This window comes from Phodopus roborovskii, unplaced genomic scaffold, assembly GCF_943737965.1.
Source record: "Phodopus roborovskii unplaced genomic scaffold, PHOROB, whole genome shotgun sequence".
NCBI lineage: Eukaryota > Metazoa > Chordata > Mammalia > Rodentia > Cricetidae > Phodopus > Phodopus roborovskii.
This window is the reverse complement of record NW_026126548.1, coordinates 1,716,524-1,734,087: the sequence shown is the minus strand read 5'-3', so window position 1 is coordinate 1,734,087 and position 17,564 is coordinate 1,716,524. Positions and strand designations below refer to the sequence as shown.

Genomic DNA, 17,564 nt, shown 5'->3' with positions numbered 1-17,564 from the left:
ACATATTTTATCATCTATCCTATCTTTGTGAGTCTAAAGTCCTATATGTAACTTATCTTTAATCCTAACTAAGGAAAACTATAACCATAACTATTTGTCTTCAACTCCCTTAAAGACCACAGAAGGATAGTATATAAACTCTAGAAAAGACAGAGACATCTTGCCTGGTCAGTCACCAGAAGTTCTTCTGTAATCTTCCATCTTCAGCCCATAGGCCATAGTGTGTCTAGCAGACTCTTCAGCAAATTAGGAAACTTTAAACTTTCTTCTTGGCAGTTTGTCAGTCATTTTTCTCTGTGTCCTACAGACTATCTGGCAGACTCTTCCATGAAGCAGGAGCTCTGTAGCAATGTCCATCTTGAATCAGCAGTCACTTTTCTGTGGGTCCTGCATGTCCAGTTTATACAGCATAATGTCAAACAATCCAGACAAGAGCAGTATCTTGTCCAAATGGCTAGTCTTGCCATTTGAAAGCAAACTCCATAACGCGTTTCTTCAAGGTCCATCTTCCTTTCTGATGCAGGTGGCGTTGCCAGGAGCAGTTATGTCTCACTGTCAAGAAAAACCCTAAACTATTTTAAATGCCATATTCTGTAGGTCTTTGAAAGGTTTGAAGAATTCCTATCTATCTCAAATGCATATCTATATATCTAGAAAACCTAACTCACCTAGCTATAAGTTTTTACTATTATAGGTAACTATCTAAAATCTGTACTAAATTATACATTACATTTTTAAATGAGCTATATAAACATAAACCTAAACAAAAGGAGAATATACACATCACAACATTGACCTTAAATTGTATCACTAAATGAAAATCTATTCAAAACAAAGTATTCATATCTATACCATAATCCCCTTTTTACCTTTAAAAATATTGGTTGTGATCATTAACCATTTATAACCAACCCCAAACATTTATAAACAATATTTGGGAATTTGGGCGTCGTTCTTTCCAAACTACTTCCTGCTGAAAGGGGGCGCTGTCATGGGGGGGAATCCTAACAAGATGAAGAAATCCTGGCTGTAGTCTGCAAGGCTGCTTTGTTCAAGCTGTTTTGAATGTTGGATCACCAGGAACACTGTTTCAGGGGGTCTGGCTTGATCAAACCACATTAGTCGGGAAGGAATCCACAGCTTTTTATTTTCTGTGGAAACAAAAATAGAAATCCTTTTCCCCAGTAACTTGTCCTTGAACTTAAATTTTGAAGTCAAATCATTTTTAAAATATATAAATTGAATTAATCTAGCAGCATTTCCTTCAACAGTTGTTGTTTACTCAGTAGTCAAACAATACAAAGACAATATTATAATACCATACAGTATCCAGATTCTCTCTGAGCTTTCCATCTTTAAGTGGCTTTATTATTACTCTCTTTCTTCTATTTCTTCATTTTTTGAAACAGAGTATCTCTGTGTAACTTTTATCTGTCCTGGATTTACTCAGCAAACCAGGTTTACTTTGAAATCACAAGATCTGCTTGCCTCTGTCTCTCAAGTGCTGGAATTAAAGGCATGTGCCGCCATACCCAGCTGTTCTCTGTCTTTTTAAAACCATTTTTTTCCCCAAGCCTACGTATTTTTTAAAACACACTGTAAACCTTTAGAGGTTTTTCTTAGTATGAATCTGTCTTTACTGTAAATCTTTATCTTTTTCTGGCCACGAGTCTTTTATCTGGTAAACAACAACATTGCTGAAATGACAATCATAGCTGTGTTAGCCGCAGTTTACTGCCAGCAGTGAGAGCTGTGTTCACCACCTTGGTCTAAGCTGCCACCCAGCAGCATGCTGCAGGCCTGGAGATGTGGTCACTGCCACCACCAGCTCTCATATACACCAAGAAATTGTTAGCAGTGCTTCTTAAAAAGCCATGCAGTTTTTTGCTGCTTATGCTGAGTCAGAAATCCTCCCTTAAAGGAGCCGCGCGAATATCTGCTTGTCTCTCGCAAAGCAGAGTCCAACCGAGAAAAATGCTGCTACCAAGAAACCTCGCTTGTCTCTGTTCTTTTGTTTCTAAAACCCTTTTTTAAGCTTTTGTTAAATTTTAAGTGGAAGTTCTTATTAGCTACATGGGCGCCATATGTAAGGAGTATGGTTTTTCTGCCCGCCACCTAGTCTTGTCCCGCCGCTGCCACGCCAGCCCCAAATAACACACAGAGACTGTATTTGATATAATTCTGTTGGCCTGTTTCTTGTTTCTTATCGGCTAGCTCTGTCTTAATTATTAACCCATTTCTATGTATTCCCACGTGGTTTCACCTACAGGGGAGTGGGGCAGGCGTCTGGTCTCCCCAGTCTCTCCATGCTGACTCCTCCTTACTATTTCCTCTTTCCTCCTTGTCTCCTAGTCCCTCCTTTCTTCCTCTCCTATTGGCCAACAGTGCTTTATTCATTAACCAGTATGAGAAACATATATACATAATGGCATCTCCCATCACCATCCCAACTCAATTGCACACTGTCCAGTCTCAGTTGCCCTCTAATGTCACTTTCCGCTCCAAAATCTGCATCTCATCCCAGCTGGGCACCCACTCAATGCCAACTTTCTGGAAGAGACAATTTTGATCTCTTAGCCCAGTGTGGGCCTGGGCCCTCTTGGGTCAGCTTCTGTCCCCATAGTTAAACTTGCTTGAGTCCAGGTGATTCTCAAAGAAGAGTGTCTGGTATTGTGTGGTTCTTCTTGTGTTTGTCTCCCTTGAGTCTCTAACACCCTTGCAGTCCATTTCTCACCTAGATATCTCAGTATTCAATTGTGAAATATGATCTTTAAAAGTGTAGTTAGTAAAGAGAGTTATTTTGAGGATGTGAGATTTAGAATGCTGAGGTTTCTAGTACCTTCTAATTCAAGAGTCATCAAGAAATTGCTGCATTCATAAAATGCCTTGCCTGAAACTTTTCATCTGTTTCCCACATATTTTACAATCATTTTTGAAAATCCTAATAACATACTTTCTTTGTAGATATATTTAGTTCATTAAAAAAGTAATGATTGCTCACTTCCTGCTGCGGAACAGCAAGCAATCACCTAAATTCCCCTCATTTCTTTCTTTGCTTTTGTTCATTTGTACATGTTTAGTCATAAAATCTGCAAAATATGTCTGTCTCAGAGGCCCCTCTTTCAGATCCCTTCAGTCCCCAGTGCCTAGGCAGTCATGTGATACCTTACCAAATTAGAAACTATTAGACCAGCAGTAAAGAGCCTGGAGAACCTTGTTTCTTAATTATAATCACTTGGAAACACCTACCCACCTTCTTTAGGTTTCAGACCAAGTAATAAATGTCACAGATAGCATGTGAAGCAAAAAAAAAAAAAAATCTTTGGGTATTGTTTTTACCCAAGAGCATATCAAAGCTCCTGGATACACAGTTGTGGGGGAAGTGGGAAATAGCTCTTTATGTAAATTGTTTACAGATAAAATGCCTGGTATCTGGGTTGAGGCAGTCAACAAAGGGTTGTGAGTCAAGTGAGTTCATAGCTGTGGGAGCCGGACCTGTATTCTCATGTCCAAGTCCCATTGAAATTTTCCATTGCAAAAAAAAAAAAAAAAAAAAAAAAAGTAGACACCATACTCCAACAAATGAACTTTCCATTCATGAAGGACTGCTGCTTTTGTAGGAGGAGGATTTAGAAGTTGAATCTTTTTCAACATCAGCCACAGTGAATGAGACCATAGTTGTATATCCTGATAGCTGAAAAGCCAGTTGCTCGACATTTTGTTTGAGGATCAACTCTTTCTCCTTTTGAAGTCTTCAGCTAAGACAAGGTCAGGAGGGTCAGTATTTATAGTTTGTTTTAAAGGCAAATTTAGAATTAGAAGTAAGCAAATGCAGTTCTCACAAGAATCTCATTTTGTGTTCCAGAACACTTTGCCTTTATTTCATCAACACAGTAGACAGCCGTGGGGTAAAGAAGTAAAAATTTTTATCTTGACAGGGTTTGGGAAATCATTGCTCATTTTAGTGCTGCTGAACAAAAGACCAGCCTCAATCCTTGAGTAATTTGACAGACACTTAAGGTCAAATGTTATGAGGTCCATCTTTTTAAATTAGAGCTTTGGGCATTAGTGTGTTGATATTTATGTGTTTTTTTGAAATAATATAACTTATATTTAATGCAATTCGTGAGACTAATGAAAATGAATACTGTGGCAACCATGCTTAGAATTTTATAACAAAATAATAAATGCTCACTCTCTTATTTTTACCATAACAGGGAAATTATTGCAAGTTAATTCAGGTGCCAAAGAACAACTTTTCTTTGAAGCTCCAAGAGGCAGAAGACATATAATAAGGCCCTCAGAGGTAACAGTCCTATATACAGGTTTTAAAAGATATTTGGGGGCTGGAGAGATGGCTCAGCAGTTCAGAGCACTGACTTTTCTTACAGAGGTCCTGGGTTCAATTCCCAGCACCCACATGGCAGCTCATACCTGTCTGTAACTCCAGTTTCAGGACTTCTGACACCCTCACAGAGACATGCATGCAGGCAAAACACCAATGCGTATAAAATAAAAATAAATTATATATTTTAAAAAAGATATTTTGCATTGGTTGGAAAAATATGCTTTCTAAATCTATTAATCTAAATCTATTAATCTGAACACAGGTCACTGTCTACCTTTAGATTTTTAATTTCTTAACTGTAAACCATTAATTAGTTTTCCTAATTTTCAAGAACAAGGACTGACTGTGTCACTAACATGGTGATGGCATTGTGCTCAGTCTTCTTTCCTGAGGATACTGAATATGCTAACAAACTGGATAGTACATACCGCCTTTTCCATTTATCATGTCATTTTGTGCAATTTTTTATAAATGTAATTTTAAAAAATATTTTCTCAGTGTTTATTTGTAGTAATTGTAATGTAAGATACTTTCTGAAACAGAACTCTGACCAGTCCAGTGTCAAACTCTTTTCTTTTCCCCATGTTTTCCTTGTGCCCTTTGCCCCATGTGTAATTTTTTAATAATTGAGATCAAACCTATGAGAAACTTAGAGCCTGGTACCTGCTGCTAAGGCTGGCCATAATAGTTCAATCCTCAGCCACCAAAGAGTGGAAGGAGAGTACCGACCCCCATCCCCACATACCCTGACTCACTTTTTAAAAATCTACTAGCCCAGTAATTGTTTGCCCTCAGGAACATTTATTCATGTCCATGGAGAAGGGAAATGCTGGAATCTAAGGGGTGAGGGCCAGTATTGCTGTTAAACATGGCTACCTGCACAGACTGTTACCCACAGCAAAGAATGATCCAGCATAAGGTGTCAGTCCTGGACTGAAAATAGCTGATCTAGTTCATAGGCTATACAGTGATTAAAAATCTAATTAATTAAAACTTTATTGTGGTCAGGATTCCAAAATTCCAAAGTATGCTTTTAGTCTAGAAAGAAAATAATTTGAGTATATTTGACTGTAGTATTGGTTAATTGAGAAATGACAATACTATTTTAAATATGCCATTCAGTTGCTGGATACAATGCTTGTGCCCAATAATCTTGCACTTGGGAGGCTGAGAGTTCAAGGCCAGCTTGGGTTACAGACTGAAACCCTGTCTCACAAAAAAAGAACAACAACAATAATGGCAACTAAGAATTGGAGCTCAGTGCCCAACACAAATGCCTGCCTTTGGAAAGCTTGTCATTTGGAAAGCTACTCATTTGAAAATTCACTTCTCTTAAATAAAACAAAAAGAAATGAGGCTATACAAAGTGCTCACACTCTTTTATCCTCCTGCAGATTGAGAAGATAGAATGGGACACATGGACTTGTGTCCTGGGATCCACCTGTGAAGGAATCTGGCCAGCACATAGTGATGTGACTGATGTCAATGCTGCCAGTCTTACTAAAGATGGCTCCCTCTTAGCCACTGGGGATGATTTTGGTTTTGTTAAGCTTTTTTCATATCCAGTCAAGGTAATGTTGCATGTTTCATTAGTTACCCTTAATCAATCTGTTACACTTGAGTGGATATTTTTTATTTGAATGCACATGCAGTCAGGAGTGATATTTATTACTTTTGTAATGCTGTGTAGAAACCTCCCTGGTACTGCTTGTAAGGAAATGACTTAAGTGAAATTCTCATGACACAGAGGTCCCACAAACCCTACTCGTATGAACTGTGAATCAGGCATCATCTTTACACCTCACACTCGGCCTTTCTGACTTGTTCTGGCATAGGTCCAGAGACCAGGAACTTGCTGTCCCTCAAAGCAGCACAGTTGTCTTTAAGCAGCTTCTGTTGTTAACAAGCATTCCTTGACCTGAGCTAAGCTCCTGTTGGTAGCCTGCACTCTGCCTCTTGATCATTGAGACATATTCCCAGTTCTCTAACAGCCTTTGTATGTAGGAATGTTGTACCCTGTAGGCTCATCTCCCCATCTGGGCATCTCCAATTCCTTCAACCTTTTCCCATGTGCCATGGTTTGTAGCTGCCTCTCCCTCTATGCTAATGTTATCAGTTCCTTCTCCAGCTGCCTATAGCTAAACCAGTTCTTCAGATAAAACCTGACTAGCTCATGGGACAGCCAGACTGTTAGCTTCTTGGTTTTGATATTACAGTTTCATTGAATAAAATTAAAATGTCACCAGTTGAGCTAAAATCATACATATAGCTATCATTCTCAGAAGTGTCCGTGTTCCCACCCTGTACTTACAGAACCTAGTTTCTGAACTCTAGTTTTAGTGTTTATATCTATACCAAGCTTAGCTTGTCTATCATAGCCACATCTTCCAAATGCCTTCAAGATGGCTTAAACCATGCCATCTTGGTCTTACATTCTTATTTCTAAATCATAGAAAGAGATTAACAGTCAAACACTGATGCTAGATACACTGATCAATGTCCATTGCACATGTCAACCTGTTTCAATTCTGTAACTGATAACAGATATTTAAAACTATCTAGCTATACAATACTGCAGCCTTTTCCAAGACATCATTAAAATACTTGGTGAAATCAGACAGCCTAGACCACATGCTGTAACTCTGCACTTGGAAGGCAGGCACGGGATGAGGGGCTTACAGCCAGCATTGGTTACATAGCAAGTTTGAGATCAGCCAGGACTATATGTCTCAAAGCAAATATACAATAAAAAATATATTGTAAACATAAAGCTGAAAGTCAAGTTTGTTTTGTCTCTGTCGTCCCCAGTTTCTCCTAATGACCCACCCAACAGAAGAGGATCCTGCCACTCCAAATCCCTTGTTGAACACCTCATCCAGCCAGATTGCATCAGCTCATGAATCAACATTTCCCAGTGCCTACTTGTTAGTCCTGGAGCAGCCTTCCTATGTCTGATGACACCTTTCTAATTCCTAGGTGTAGCATTCTTTGTGGTCACATTTGATTGTTCATATAACCATGCAAATAGGCTGGCTCACCCCTCCTGGTTTGAGGGACATTCTCTTTGATAGAGGAAATAAGTAAATTCTGTGTTATTATACTATCTATCCTGAGAGGTCTTTTTTCATTCCCTCTACTTTTCTTGTTTTTCCCTCAGTATTCCGGTTTATGTAAAACTAAAATCAAGCAGACATGCTCCTTCAGTACCTACTCTGGGTCTTTTGGATGTTTTTTTGTTTTTCTTCTCTTTTGTTAGACCTGGTCACATCATCACTGTCAGGAGCCTTTTCTAATGCCATGTCTAATGCAGACATTACTGTCCATCTCACATTCTAATGCCTTCACCCAATGGCCCATTCATTACTTCGCCTCACCTGCTAGCCTTTTCTATTTGATTAGAGTTCAATTCTCAGTAGCTCTTCTCCCTGATTCTTCTACTTTTTACTTTTTATATGTATGTGTCATAAGTGTGAATGCATATGTACATGCTTATGTATGAAGACCAGATGTCCATGTTGGATGTCTTCCTCTAGTACTTTCTTGTTTTTTAGTAATTTTTAAAAAACTATGTGCATGGGTGTTTTCTCTGCATATATGTCTATGCACCATAAGTGTCCTTGGAATTAGAGTTATATACATTGTGAGCCACCATATGGGTGCTGAGAATCAAACCTGGGTCCTCTGGAAGTGCAGTCAGTGCTCTCAATTGTTGAGACATCTCTCCAGCCCTCTACTTTATTTTTTGGGACAAGGTCTCTCCCTAGGCCTAGAGCTTACTGACTGGCTACCTCCCTAAATTGGAAGCTCCAGGAATAAAGTTACAGACTACATAACCATAACCAGGTGTTTTTACATGGGTATTGGGGATCCAAACTCAAGTCCTCATGCTTGAGTGGAAGGCATTTTATTAACTAAGCCATCTCCTCAGCCCTCCACTCTTCTTCATTTTAAAATGAAATTGCTTTTAGAACAATTTAAAAAAAAAGGTGTGATACCTTGGCTTTAATAGGGCTGGGAAATACTTAGCTGAAACCCTATTGTTTTTACTCTTGTTGTAGGAAATTCATCATCTTTTTTTCCAAACTGACCAGGTGGGATGCCTGGAGAAGTTATCTGAAACTGTGCCCTTCAGGCTTACAAAGTTCCAGAGTAGGATCTTAGATCTTACACCAACAGCAAAATAACAAAAAGGGGGAGAAATAAACCAGTGAGATTACACTAAACTAAAAATACTATGCACAACAATGGAAATGATCAATGAAATGAAAAATCAGCCACCAAAGAGAGAAAACATTCACAGTGTCTGATAAAGAGTAACTAAAACATATAAGGAACTCAGATCAACAGACATGAATCTGAAATGGATCAGTGGTGCAGTGCTTGGCTGACACTCGAAAGTACTGTGTTCAGTTTCCACAACCTTAAAAGATTGGAGCTGGAGAAACAGCAAAAGAACACAGTGGTTTACATTTGTAAAATTTTGAGGAACCTTCACGCTGCTTTCCATATTGCTGTACCAATGTATCTTAGCATTTACATCAGTGTCCCTTTTCCTCCACACCCTCTCAAACACTTGTTCTTTTGTCTTCTGGGTACCAGTTGTCCTAACATATGTGGTGATATCTCATTACGGTTTCAATTTGCATTCCCCTGGTAAGTGGGGTTGGATGACTTTTCATACCCCCATTTCCCATTTCTATGTCCGTATTTTGTTTATTTGTTTTATTTTTGTTTTTACAGAAATTTCTGTTCAGGTCCTTTGTTGTCCCCCCTCCTCTGTGTGTGTCTGTATATGTGTCTGTGTTTCTGTGTCTGTCTGTCTGTCTTTCTCTGTGGTTTATTTTTACTATTTTAAAAATTTTGCATCTATATGAATAAAGTGCCCTCAGAGTCCAGAAAGAGGCCTTGGATCCCCTCGAACTGGAGTAAATGTTGTTTGAGTGCCTAACATGGGAGCAGGAGGCACTCTTAGCTAGTAAGCCTTCTCTAATCTCACCCCACAGCCCATCTACATCAAGCTGGCCTTGAATTGACTTGTTCTTCCTGCTTCTGCCTTCCAAGTATTGGTATTACAGGTCTCAACAACCATACCAAGCTCTCCCAATTTTTTTAATCTAGCTTTTCTAGGTCACTTCCCTTACCCAAGTGGGAATACTATGCAGCTGAGTAAAGTTGCTCCTCCAACAACTATACTCTTGAGAAAATTCACTGTTAACTGAATGTGCCCTCCTTGCAAACACAGCAGAGCCCTACTTCCCTATGTGTGGAGAGAGGAGCTGTACAGAAGTAAGTCTGAAGTTTATAAGTGTGCAGCACTGGTCTGACAGAGTTAATGAGTTATAAAATGAGACAACAGAGTCACGTCTGGTGGTGCACACCTTTAATCCCAGCACTCAGGAGGCAGAGGCAGGTGGATCTCTTAGTTCAAGGCCAGCCTGGTCTACATTGCAAGTTCCCAGGACAGCCAAGGCTACACAGAGAAGCTCTTATCTTAAAAACATACATACATTAAATAAATAAATAAATAAATAAATAAATAAATAAATAAATAAAAATAGAGACACCAAATTCAGATGCAGTGTTGTATGTCTGTAATCCCAGCGCTTGATACGCTGGCATAGAAGCATCCTAAGTGTGAGGTAAGCCTGGGCTATATAATGAAACCCTGCTTCAGAGAGATGATGCATGGAGTTCTTATTCCTGCCACAAAACATTCTTTCTGTGTCTAAATGCAATCTTCATTGGTTAGCTATTATATCTTCAGTTGTCTTCTTGGTCATTTTATCCATTGTTTTTTCCCTAAACATATCTTCCAGGCATTATTTTTCACTTGGCAAACAAATGCCTATTGTATTCACTTTTATAGTCACAAGCCTTCTTTGCAGAAATGTCTGTTCAGGCCTTTTGTTTATTTTACTTTTCTTCTTTTTCTTTTTCTTTTTTTTTTTTTTTTTTTTTTTTTTTTTTTTTTTAGATTTATTTTTGCTGTTTTTTGAAAGACGTGTATTATGGATGTGAGTGGGTTGGTATGTGTACAAGAGTGCAGGTGCCCTCAGAGGCCAGAAGGGGAATTAGATCTTGGCACACAGAGAGCTGGAAGCCTTGATACTGCCTGCCTATTTGCTCCCCTGCTATACCTACACTTGGAGATTTGTTGAGAACTGGGTAGTTTCTGAGTGACAGGAAAGGATCAGAGAGATCAGCAGATCCCAGAGAGCTGTCCCTGTTTCCTGCCATGTGTCTACTATTTCAGGTTTCCCAGCACACTAGTCCAAAGCCCTTCTTTTGTACTAATGTTTTACTGGCTGGCTCCTGTTCATGTGGCTTACCGCGTTGCATTAGGGATTGCCTGGGACCTCTGAGAGGATGGAAAAACTGCCTGTTTAAGTGGCTTCCATCAGAGCTTTCTATGTTTCATGAACCCAGAATGGAAGCTCTTCCTGGTGCCAATGCTGGCTTCCCAGCACTTGTCAGGACAACGCTGGGGACAGCCACAGGCACCCCCCACCCTCTACCCCTCAACACCTGCTGATATATTGGTGCAGCCTGGGAACCCCACTCCAAAAGCTTCCAGTAATGACTTGAGAACTGGATTTTATTTACTTAGATTTGTCTAGTGGAAAGGAACTTGCTTTGCCTTTACATGAGTTCTTCAGGTTGTTTCTGCTTTCCAGTGTCCATGGAAGAATTGCTGGGGCATTTGTTTTAGACATTACTTGAGGTTCCTTGCTCCCTTCTGTCCTTAATTCCCAAATGCACCTCAAAAACATGTATTGAAGCCCTAGTATAGGCCAAACATTGTATTACAGGGATACCAGCCCTGCCTTCATGGAACATGCATTCTCATAATACTAGCAAAATTGCTGCTTTGAACTGTTTTATTACAGGAAAAGTAACAGGAATAATAGGCTTCTGACTGTTAACTGCCAGCTTCTGGCTTTATTTACAGGGACAGCATGCAAGATACAAGAAGTATGTGGGGCACAGCGCACACGTCACTAACGTAAGGTGGCTGCACAATGACTCTGTGTTGCTCACGGTAGGAGGTGCTGACACAGCCTTGATGATCTGGACCAGGGAATTTGTGGGAACCCAGGAAAGCAAGCTAGTTGATAGTGAAGAGTCAGATACAGATGCGGAGGAAGATGGAGGTGAGCCCCAATCAGCCATGTCCCTTCCATTATGATAGCACCTTTGTGGTCCTTCCCCCCCACACACACACAAAACCTGAAAACCAACTCATACCCCAATCTCATTCTGTTGTTTGAGGCTATGACAGTGATGTTGCTAGAGAGAAGGCCATTGAGTATACCACCAAGATCTATGCTGTGAGCATCAGGGAAATGGAAGGCACCAAACCACACCAGCAGCTAAAAGAGGTGTCCATGGAAGAAAGGTATGGTGTTTGCATTTGTTGTACCTGACAACAAACCTAATTGAACCAGAGTACATTTCTTTGCCCCTGAATTTATACCAAAGTGAGACTTTAATTATCTGCCTAGAGTTTTAACCTATACACAGACTTAAGTTAAGGAAATTGCCCAATACCCTCAGCACAAGCCTAGAGTTATTCACTATGGTGTATGGCTTGGATAAGTAAGAAATTTGGCTGATGGCTTTTGGAAACCTGTTCCCTGTGCTAGATTACCTCGCCCAGCCTTGATGCAGGGGGAGGAGCTCTGTCCTACCTCAACTTGATGTGCATGCTTTATTCAAGCCCATGGGAGTCCTGCCCCTCTCTGAATGGAGACTAGAGGAGGAATGGATGGGGAGTAGATGGGAGTCCAGGGGAGGGAACAGGAGGAGAGGAGAGAAGGGAAACTGTGGTCAGTATATAAAAATAAATGAGGGGGAAAAAGTTAATAAAATCAAATTAAAAAAAAAAAGAAAAAGAAATTTGGCTGGACTGGGTTTCCCTCACCTAGGGGAGGGAGCAGGAAGAGTCTTAATAGCCCCTGAATGCATGACTAACAAGACAGAGTGTGAGGGCAGGCTTTTGAAGTGGGTTCGGGGACATTGGTGAAGTGGTGGAAATCACCTTCCATTTCACCTTGTGGTACTCTGTGACTTGATGTGCTTTCTCTTACTGTGATCTCTCATGCCCCTATGCAGGGGCTAGAGTTTGTAGACCTGACCCATTTGATAGTGGACTGCTACTGCTATTTTGTACCTTTCTGATCTTCAGTTTTAAGTATTGACAAGAGAAATTGCCAAACATTGTATAATTTTAAAATGTAAGCTCATAATTACATAATTGACTATGCTCCTATTTGGGAAGTGTAAATATTGAATAAAAACTAGAATCTGAAGATCTGACCCAGACTGACAAATGTTTGAACGGTTCTCGGTGGTGTCTTTTCCTTGAGGGAGGCTGAATGATAGGGGCCAACTCAACACCACACTGTATACTGGTTTTGCTTTTGATATAGCCTTCTGTCTAGTGAAGCTGTGTGACAAGCTTGTTTCTTGCTTACACAGGGTTAGATCCGACCTCTTACTTTGGTTCAGTGAGAGGTTTTGGGTTAGCTTGCTGAGTGGTGGGTGTGTTATTGGTGAAGTGGATGCTAAGGCAGAAAAATCCTAATTCTCCTCTTAAATCTTTATTACAAGTTACATGTTAATTCTCCACCTTTGAGTCCTTATTACTTGTTATAATGCAAAGGGTAAGTTTTCTTTTGCTTAAACAATGGATTTTTCTATAATGATTTGAAAAATATAGTTTCTTGAGCTGGAGAGATGGCTCAGTGGTTAAGAGCACTAGCTGCTCTTCTAGAGGACCTGGGTTCAATTCCTGACACCTGCATGGCAGCTCACATCTGTCTGTAACTCCAGTTTCAGGGGATCTGACACCCTCACACAGACATACGTGAAGACAAACGCCAATGTATATAAGATAAAAATATATTATTTTTTAAAATATTGTTTCTTTTTCTTAAAGTGACTACAAAGAGAAAACAACATTAAAAGACTTGATTCTAAGAGCTGAACAAAGAAACACATACATGGAATGCATGAATAGGCCTGCCCCACTTAACTGATCTACCCAAGAAAGGCATTTGGTCTGAGTTAAATCTTTTTAAAAATAAAGTATCTAGCCTCTCCAATTTCACATTCCATCATGAATGGAAATTTGCTTGCCATTATTCCAAGGGTGTTCACGTTGGTTTATTTAAAACTCAGTTGTATGCCACACTGAAATTTAGACTCATCACTACAATACAGCCATGTAACCACCATCCCAACTCCATGGTTCCATGTTTGATTTCAGGTGAGGCCCACATATCATACAACCACCCCTTGTCTTATTACCTCTTTGTATAGCTCTATAAAAAGGCATCCAGTTTAGTATGAGATGGAATATGGGGAGGTTAACAGTTTTCCATTTTAAGATTAAAATTTGTGAACACACATTATTTTCTTTATTTTTCCAGATTGAAGAGTTGTTGTTATATATTTGGCACACTGAATTGAACCTTTATTTTTTTTAAAAAAACAGGAAAAAAGTTACTTTGTAGAATTATAAGCAAGCATTTGTCTACTGTCAATTTAAAAAATAAAATCACCCTTGAATGCAGTGAAGAAAACATGTAGTAAAGAAAACCATTTTAAGATAAGTACAGGGTCCAGAGAAAGGATCAAGTCTTTTCTATAAACAAAGATTTACTTGGTAACTTAAATAAACTTGACAGCCCCAGTTTATAGAGGGCTTTTAGCCACAGAGACAATAGCAGCTGCATAGCATCCCGGGAGCAGAGTGTGCCCAGACTAATGAGGGCAACCAGGTAGCATGTAGAGAAAAAAAAAAAAAAAATCAGAATCTGAGCCCAGGACGAGTGGCTGCTCCCATCCTGGCCAGTGATTTTAGGGGACTCTGAACTTCAGAGGTGAGACTAGGCAGTTCTAAGCATAGAAGAGCGAAAGATAGGGCAGAATAAGAAACCAGAGCGGGTGATACAATGTAGGATAGCACTGAGCCCTGGAAGCAAGGATGGGACCAATGGCAATAAATCATGCATTGCAACTTGTCTTGAGATGGAGGAGGATGCAAGCCTCCTGGGGAAGACAGAGGGAAAAGACAGAATAATGAGGTGGCACCCCCTGCATCAGGACCAGGACACAGGCAGTGCCCAGTTTCTCTCAGGGTGTGTTCAGGCCAGTGCCTCCCTATGACTTCTCTAAATCCCTGCTGGTCTCTCCTTGTCCCCATGGCGGGAAATGCCTGAAAACACCTGGACCAGGACATATACCGGTGAAAGTGATGAGACTAGCTAGAGGACTGGTGCAGGTGTGCTCGTGGGGCCACTGCTCTATGCAAGGACCTTCACTTTGTCTCTCAGTGTTCCAGGCACTTCTGCATCTAAGCAAACCCCTTCCCAGCTTCCTCCCTGAGAAGAGTGCAGCAGCTGTCACTCTGAGGAAAAATGCCTGGTGACAGCTGCACATTTTGCATCAATCATTTGGAAGCAACTGAATTTTTTATTCCGAAGACAGCCATGGATTGTTTCTAATTAGATTCAGATATTTGACTTTAAAATAGCTGTGAGACTACATCATGCCTTCTTGTACAACTTCTAACATATTGTGACTTTTTATTCTTCACAAGCCATATGACCTTCAGCTCCAATATTTTGGGAAGTGAGAAAATTGAGGAAAAAATAATTATTGCTCTGAAGAGAATCCTGAGCTATACTTGGCACACGTGAAATGTGTCAATCACATTTTGGCTTTGCCCCAGCTTACCATATGGCTTCACCTGGACACCTTCAGCAAGCCCCAACCTTGGTTAAAGCTGATGCCCAGCAACCATGTGGGTGCATGGCTAAGAATCGGGTGATACCTGCCCAGGTGTTTCTCCTCCCACAGTCTGCTCTGCTGGTTCCTCCAGTTTGCTGAAGTCACAGACTGGACAAACCTGTGGATGCCATCTATAAGGCTAGCAGAAGGATAAGGGCTGGAGTGCAGGGAAGGGGCACATAATACTATGTTCCCCTTTAATACTAACTGAAAATTGACAGCTTTAACATGGATTCTGGAGATTCACACCTGGGTCCTGATACTTGCATAGCAAGCTCTTTTACCCACTGAGCCATTTATTTTCAAGTGCCTACTGTTTAACACAGGTATTTCCTAATAACTTAATCATCTGCATGGAAACTAGAGAGACACTCAGTGACTAAGAACATGTGCTGCTCTTGCAAAGGACCCAGGGTTGATTTCCAGCACCCACATGGCAGCTCACAACCATCTGTAACTCCAGTTCCAGGGGATCTGGCACCCTCTTCCAGCCTCTGCAGGCACCAGGCACACATGCAGTGTACTTATATGCATGCAGGAAAAATGCTTGTACACACTGAAAAGGAGTATTAAAAATTTAAAATTAGACTGTTGTGAAGGACCATATTAATAGAGATTTTTATTTACTGTATTCACTTGGAAGCTGCATTCAGACAGAAACTTACCTTCAAGGTAAAGACACAGCATGAACACAAACTGAGCTTTTTTTTTTTTTTTTTTTTTTTGGAAATTGGCACACAGATATTCATTCACACAAGTTGGAGTTTTCTCTATGCACCCATATTGGAACCCTGCTTAATTATTAAGCACTAAGGCTTGCAGCTTTTGGTGAGTAACAGGACCTGGGGCTTCCTTTTCACCAGTGACTAAAACGAGTTCAACCCAACTTTCTTTGTGATCTTACCTCAGAAGCTGCACAAGCTGTGACCACAAATCAGAACTCACTTGACCTGAGACACAGTTGTTCTCTGCTCAGAAAGGTCTTGGGTTGCTGCCAGCCTCTCTTGCTTTGCTTTTACCCGAAAAAGGTATTTCTCCTTGTAAAAATAAATGACATAGCACAGTTTTTTTTAATTCTGAAACTTCATGTCTTAGTACCAGTTTAATGTGCTTTTACTTAGTAATTGTGAATAACTAAAATTATGACACTTAATTTAGTCACTAATGTATCCGATATATTTAGTTTTTTACATTTATTCATGTATTTGCATGGAGGGGGGAGGTACACTTGTGCCACCATGTAGGCTGTAGGACAGCCTGTAAGAGCCAGTTCTTTCCTTCTGTTGTGTGGGTCCTGGAAGCTGAGCTCAGGTCTTCAGGCTTAGCAGCTTCCCTGCTGAGCCATCTCACTGGCTCTGAGCAGATATATTTGGTTTAGATACTCAGCTGTTTTACGTGTGTTTGTGTGTGTGTGTGTGTGTGAGAGAGAGAGAGAGAGAGAGAGAGAGAGAGAGAGAGAAAAGGAATCAGTCTCCACCTAATTTCCTAAAAATATTTAAAAATTATTTTTTAAACTATTTTTATATTAATTACCTTCCTCATTGGTATGACAAACACCTGACAAAAGCAGCTGCATTAGTGAGAGTTCCCGAGAGGAACAGAACTGAAAGAAAGAATGAATGTATATTTAAAACGAAGCTTATGGGATTGGCTTACACAATCCAGTCAGAGTAGTCCAACAGTGGCTGTCTCATACTGTCTCTGAGGCTGTGCCTCTCAGCACTTCCAATCTGGTGCTGAAGGCCTGGAGCATTACTGGAGAGTCACTGAACTTCAGTCTCCGTTGGAGACTCCAGAAACAGATTCATATCAGCGAAAGAATCAGCAGTGGCCACAATAGAAGGAACTTTCCAGTTAGAGCTAAAGTCAATAGCGTAAAGAACAAGAAATGATTTCTTCTTCACAGTCCTTTTTATCTGCCATGCTACCAATTAAAGCCATGAAGATAAGTGTTAAAGGGAAAACCCCTCACCTCCACAACATTGAGGTGGCAGGGCAAGAATAGGCCTTATCAGAGATTATGAAATATGATTTGTGGGGCTAGAGAGATGGTTCAGCAGTTAAGAGCATTGACTGCTCTTCCAGAGGACCTGGGTTCAATTCTCAGCACCCATGCAGCAGCTCACAACTGTCTGTAACTCCAGTTCCAAGGCTTCACACACACACAATCAAGGACAGCTTGGGTTACATAAATAAAAAAAACCTGCAAAAATGAAATGTGAATTGTAAGTATTCTCTTATATTAATATTTAGATAATCACTCAAGCCTATGGCATGTATTCCTAAAGAAACCAAGGAACATTTACCAATCCTAAACAAAGAGCAATTTTTGAGCTCAAAAAATTTTTTCTGCATTTGTTTATGTGTGTTTATATGTATGTGGGCATGCTCACCATGGGACATGTTCTGACTCTCTTCCACA

At 40.2% G+C, this 17,564-nt stretch overlaps 1 protein-coding gene across 1 annotated transcript in view; it reads left to right on the top strand.

Moving 5' to 3' along the window:
• Eml6 (EMAP like 6) overlaps positions 1 to 17,564 on the top strand; it is a 314,487-nt gene that overhangs the window by 260,332 nt on the left and 36,591 nt on the right. Inside the window, exons 24-27 of the mRNA XM_051200701.1 lie at positions 4,218 to 4,306; positions 5,743 to 5,919; positions 11,298 to 11,499; positions 11,618 to 11,744. Coding sequence (XP_051056658.1) covers positions 4,218 to 4,306; positions 5,743 to 5,919; positions 11,298 to 11,499; positions 11,618 to 11,744 — 595 coding nt within the window. The remainder of the gene's footprint in view (positions 1 to 4,217; positions 4,307 to 5,742; positions 5,920 to 11,297; positions 11,500 to 11,617; positions 11,745 to 17,564) is intronic.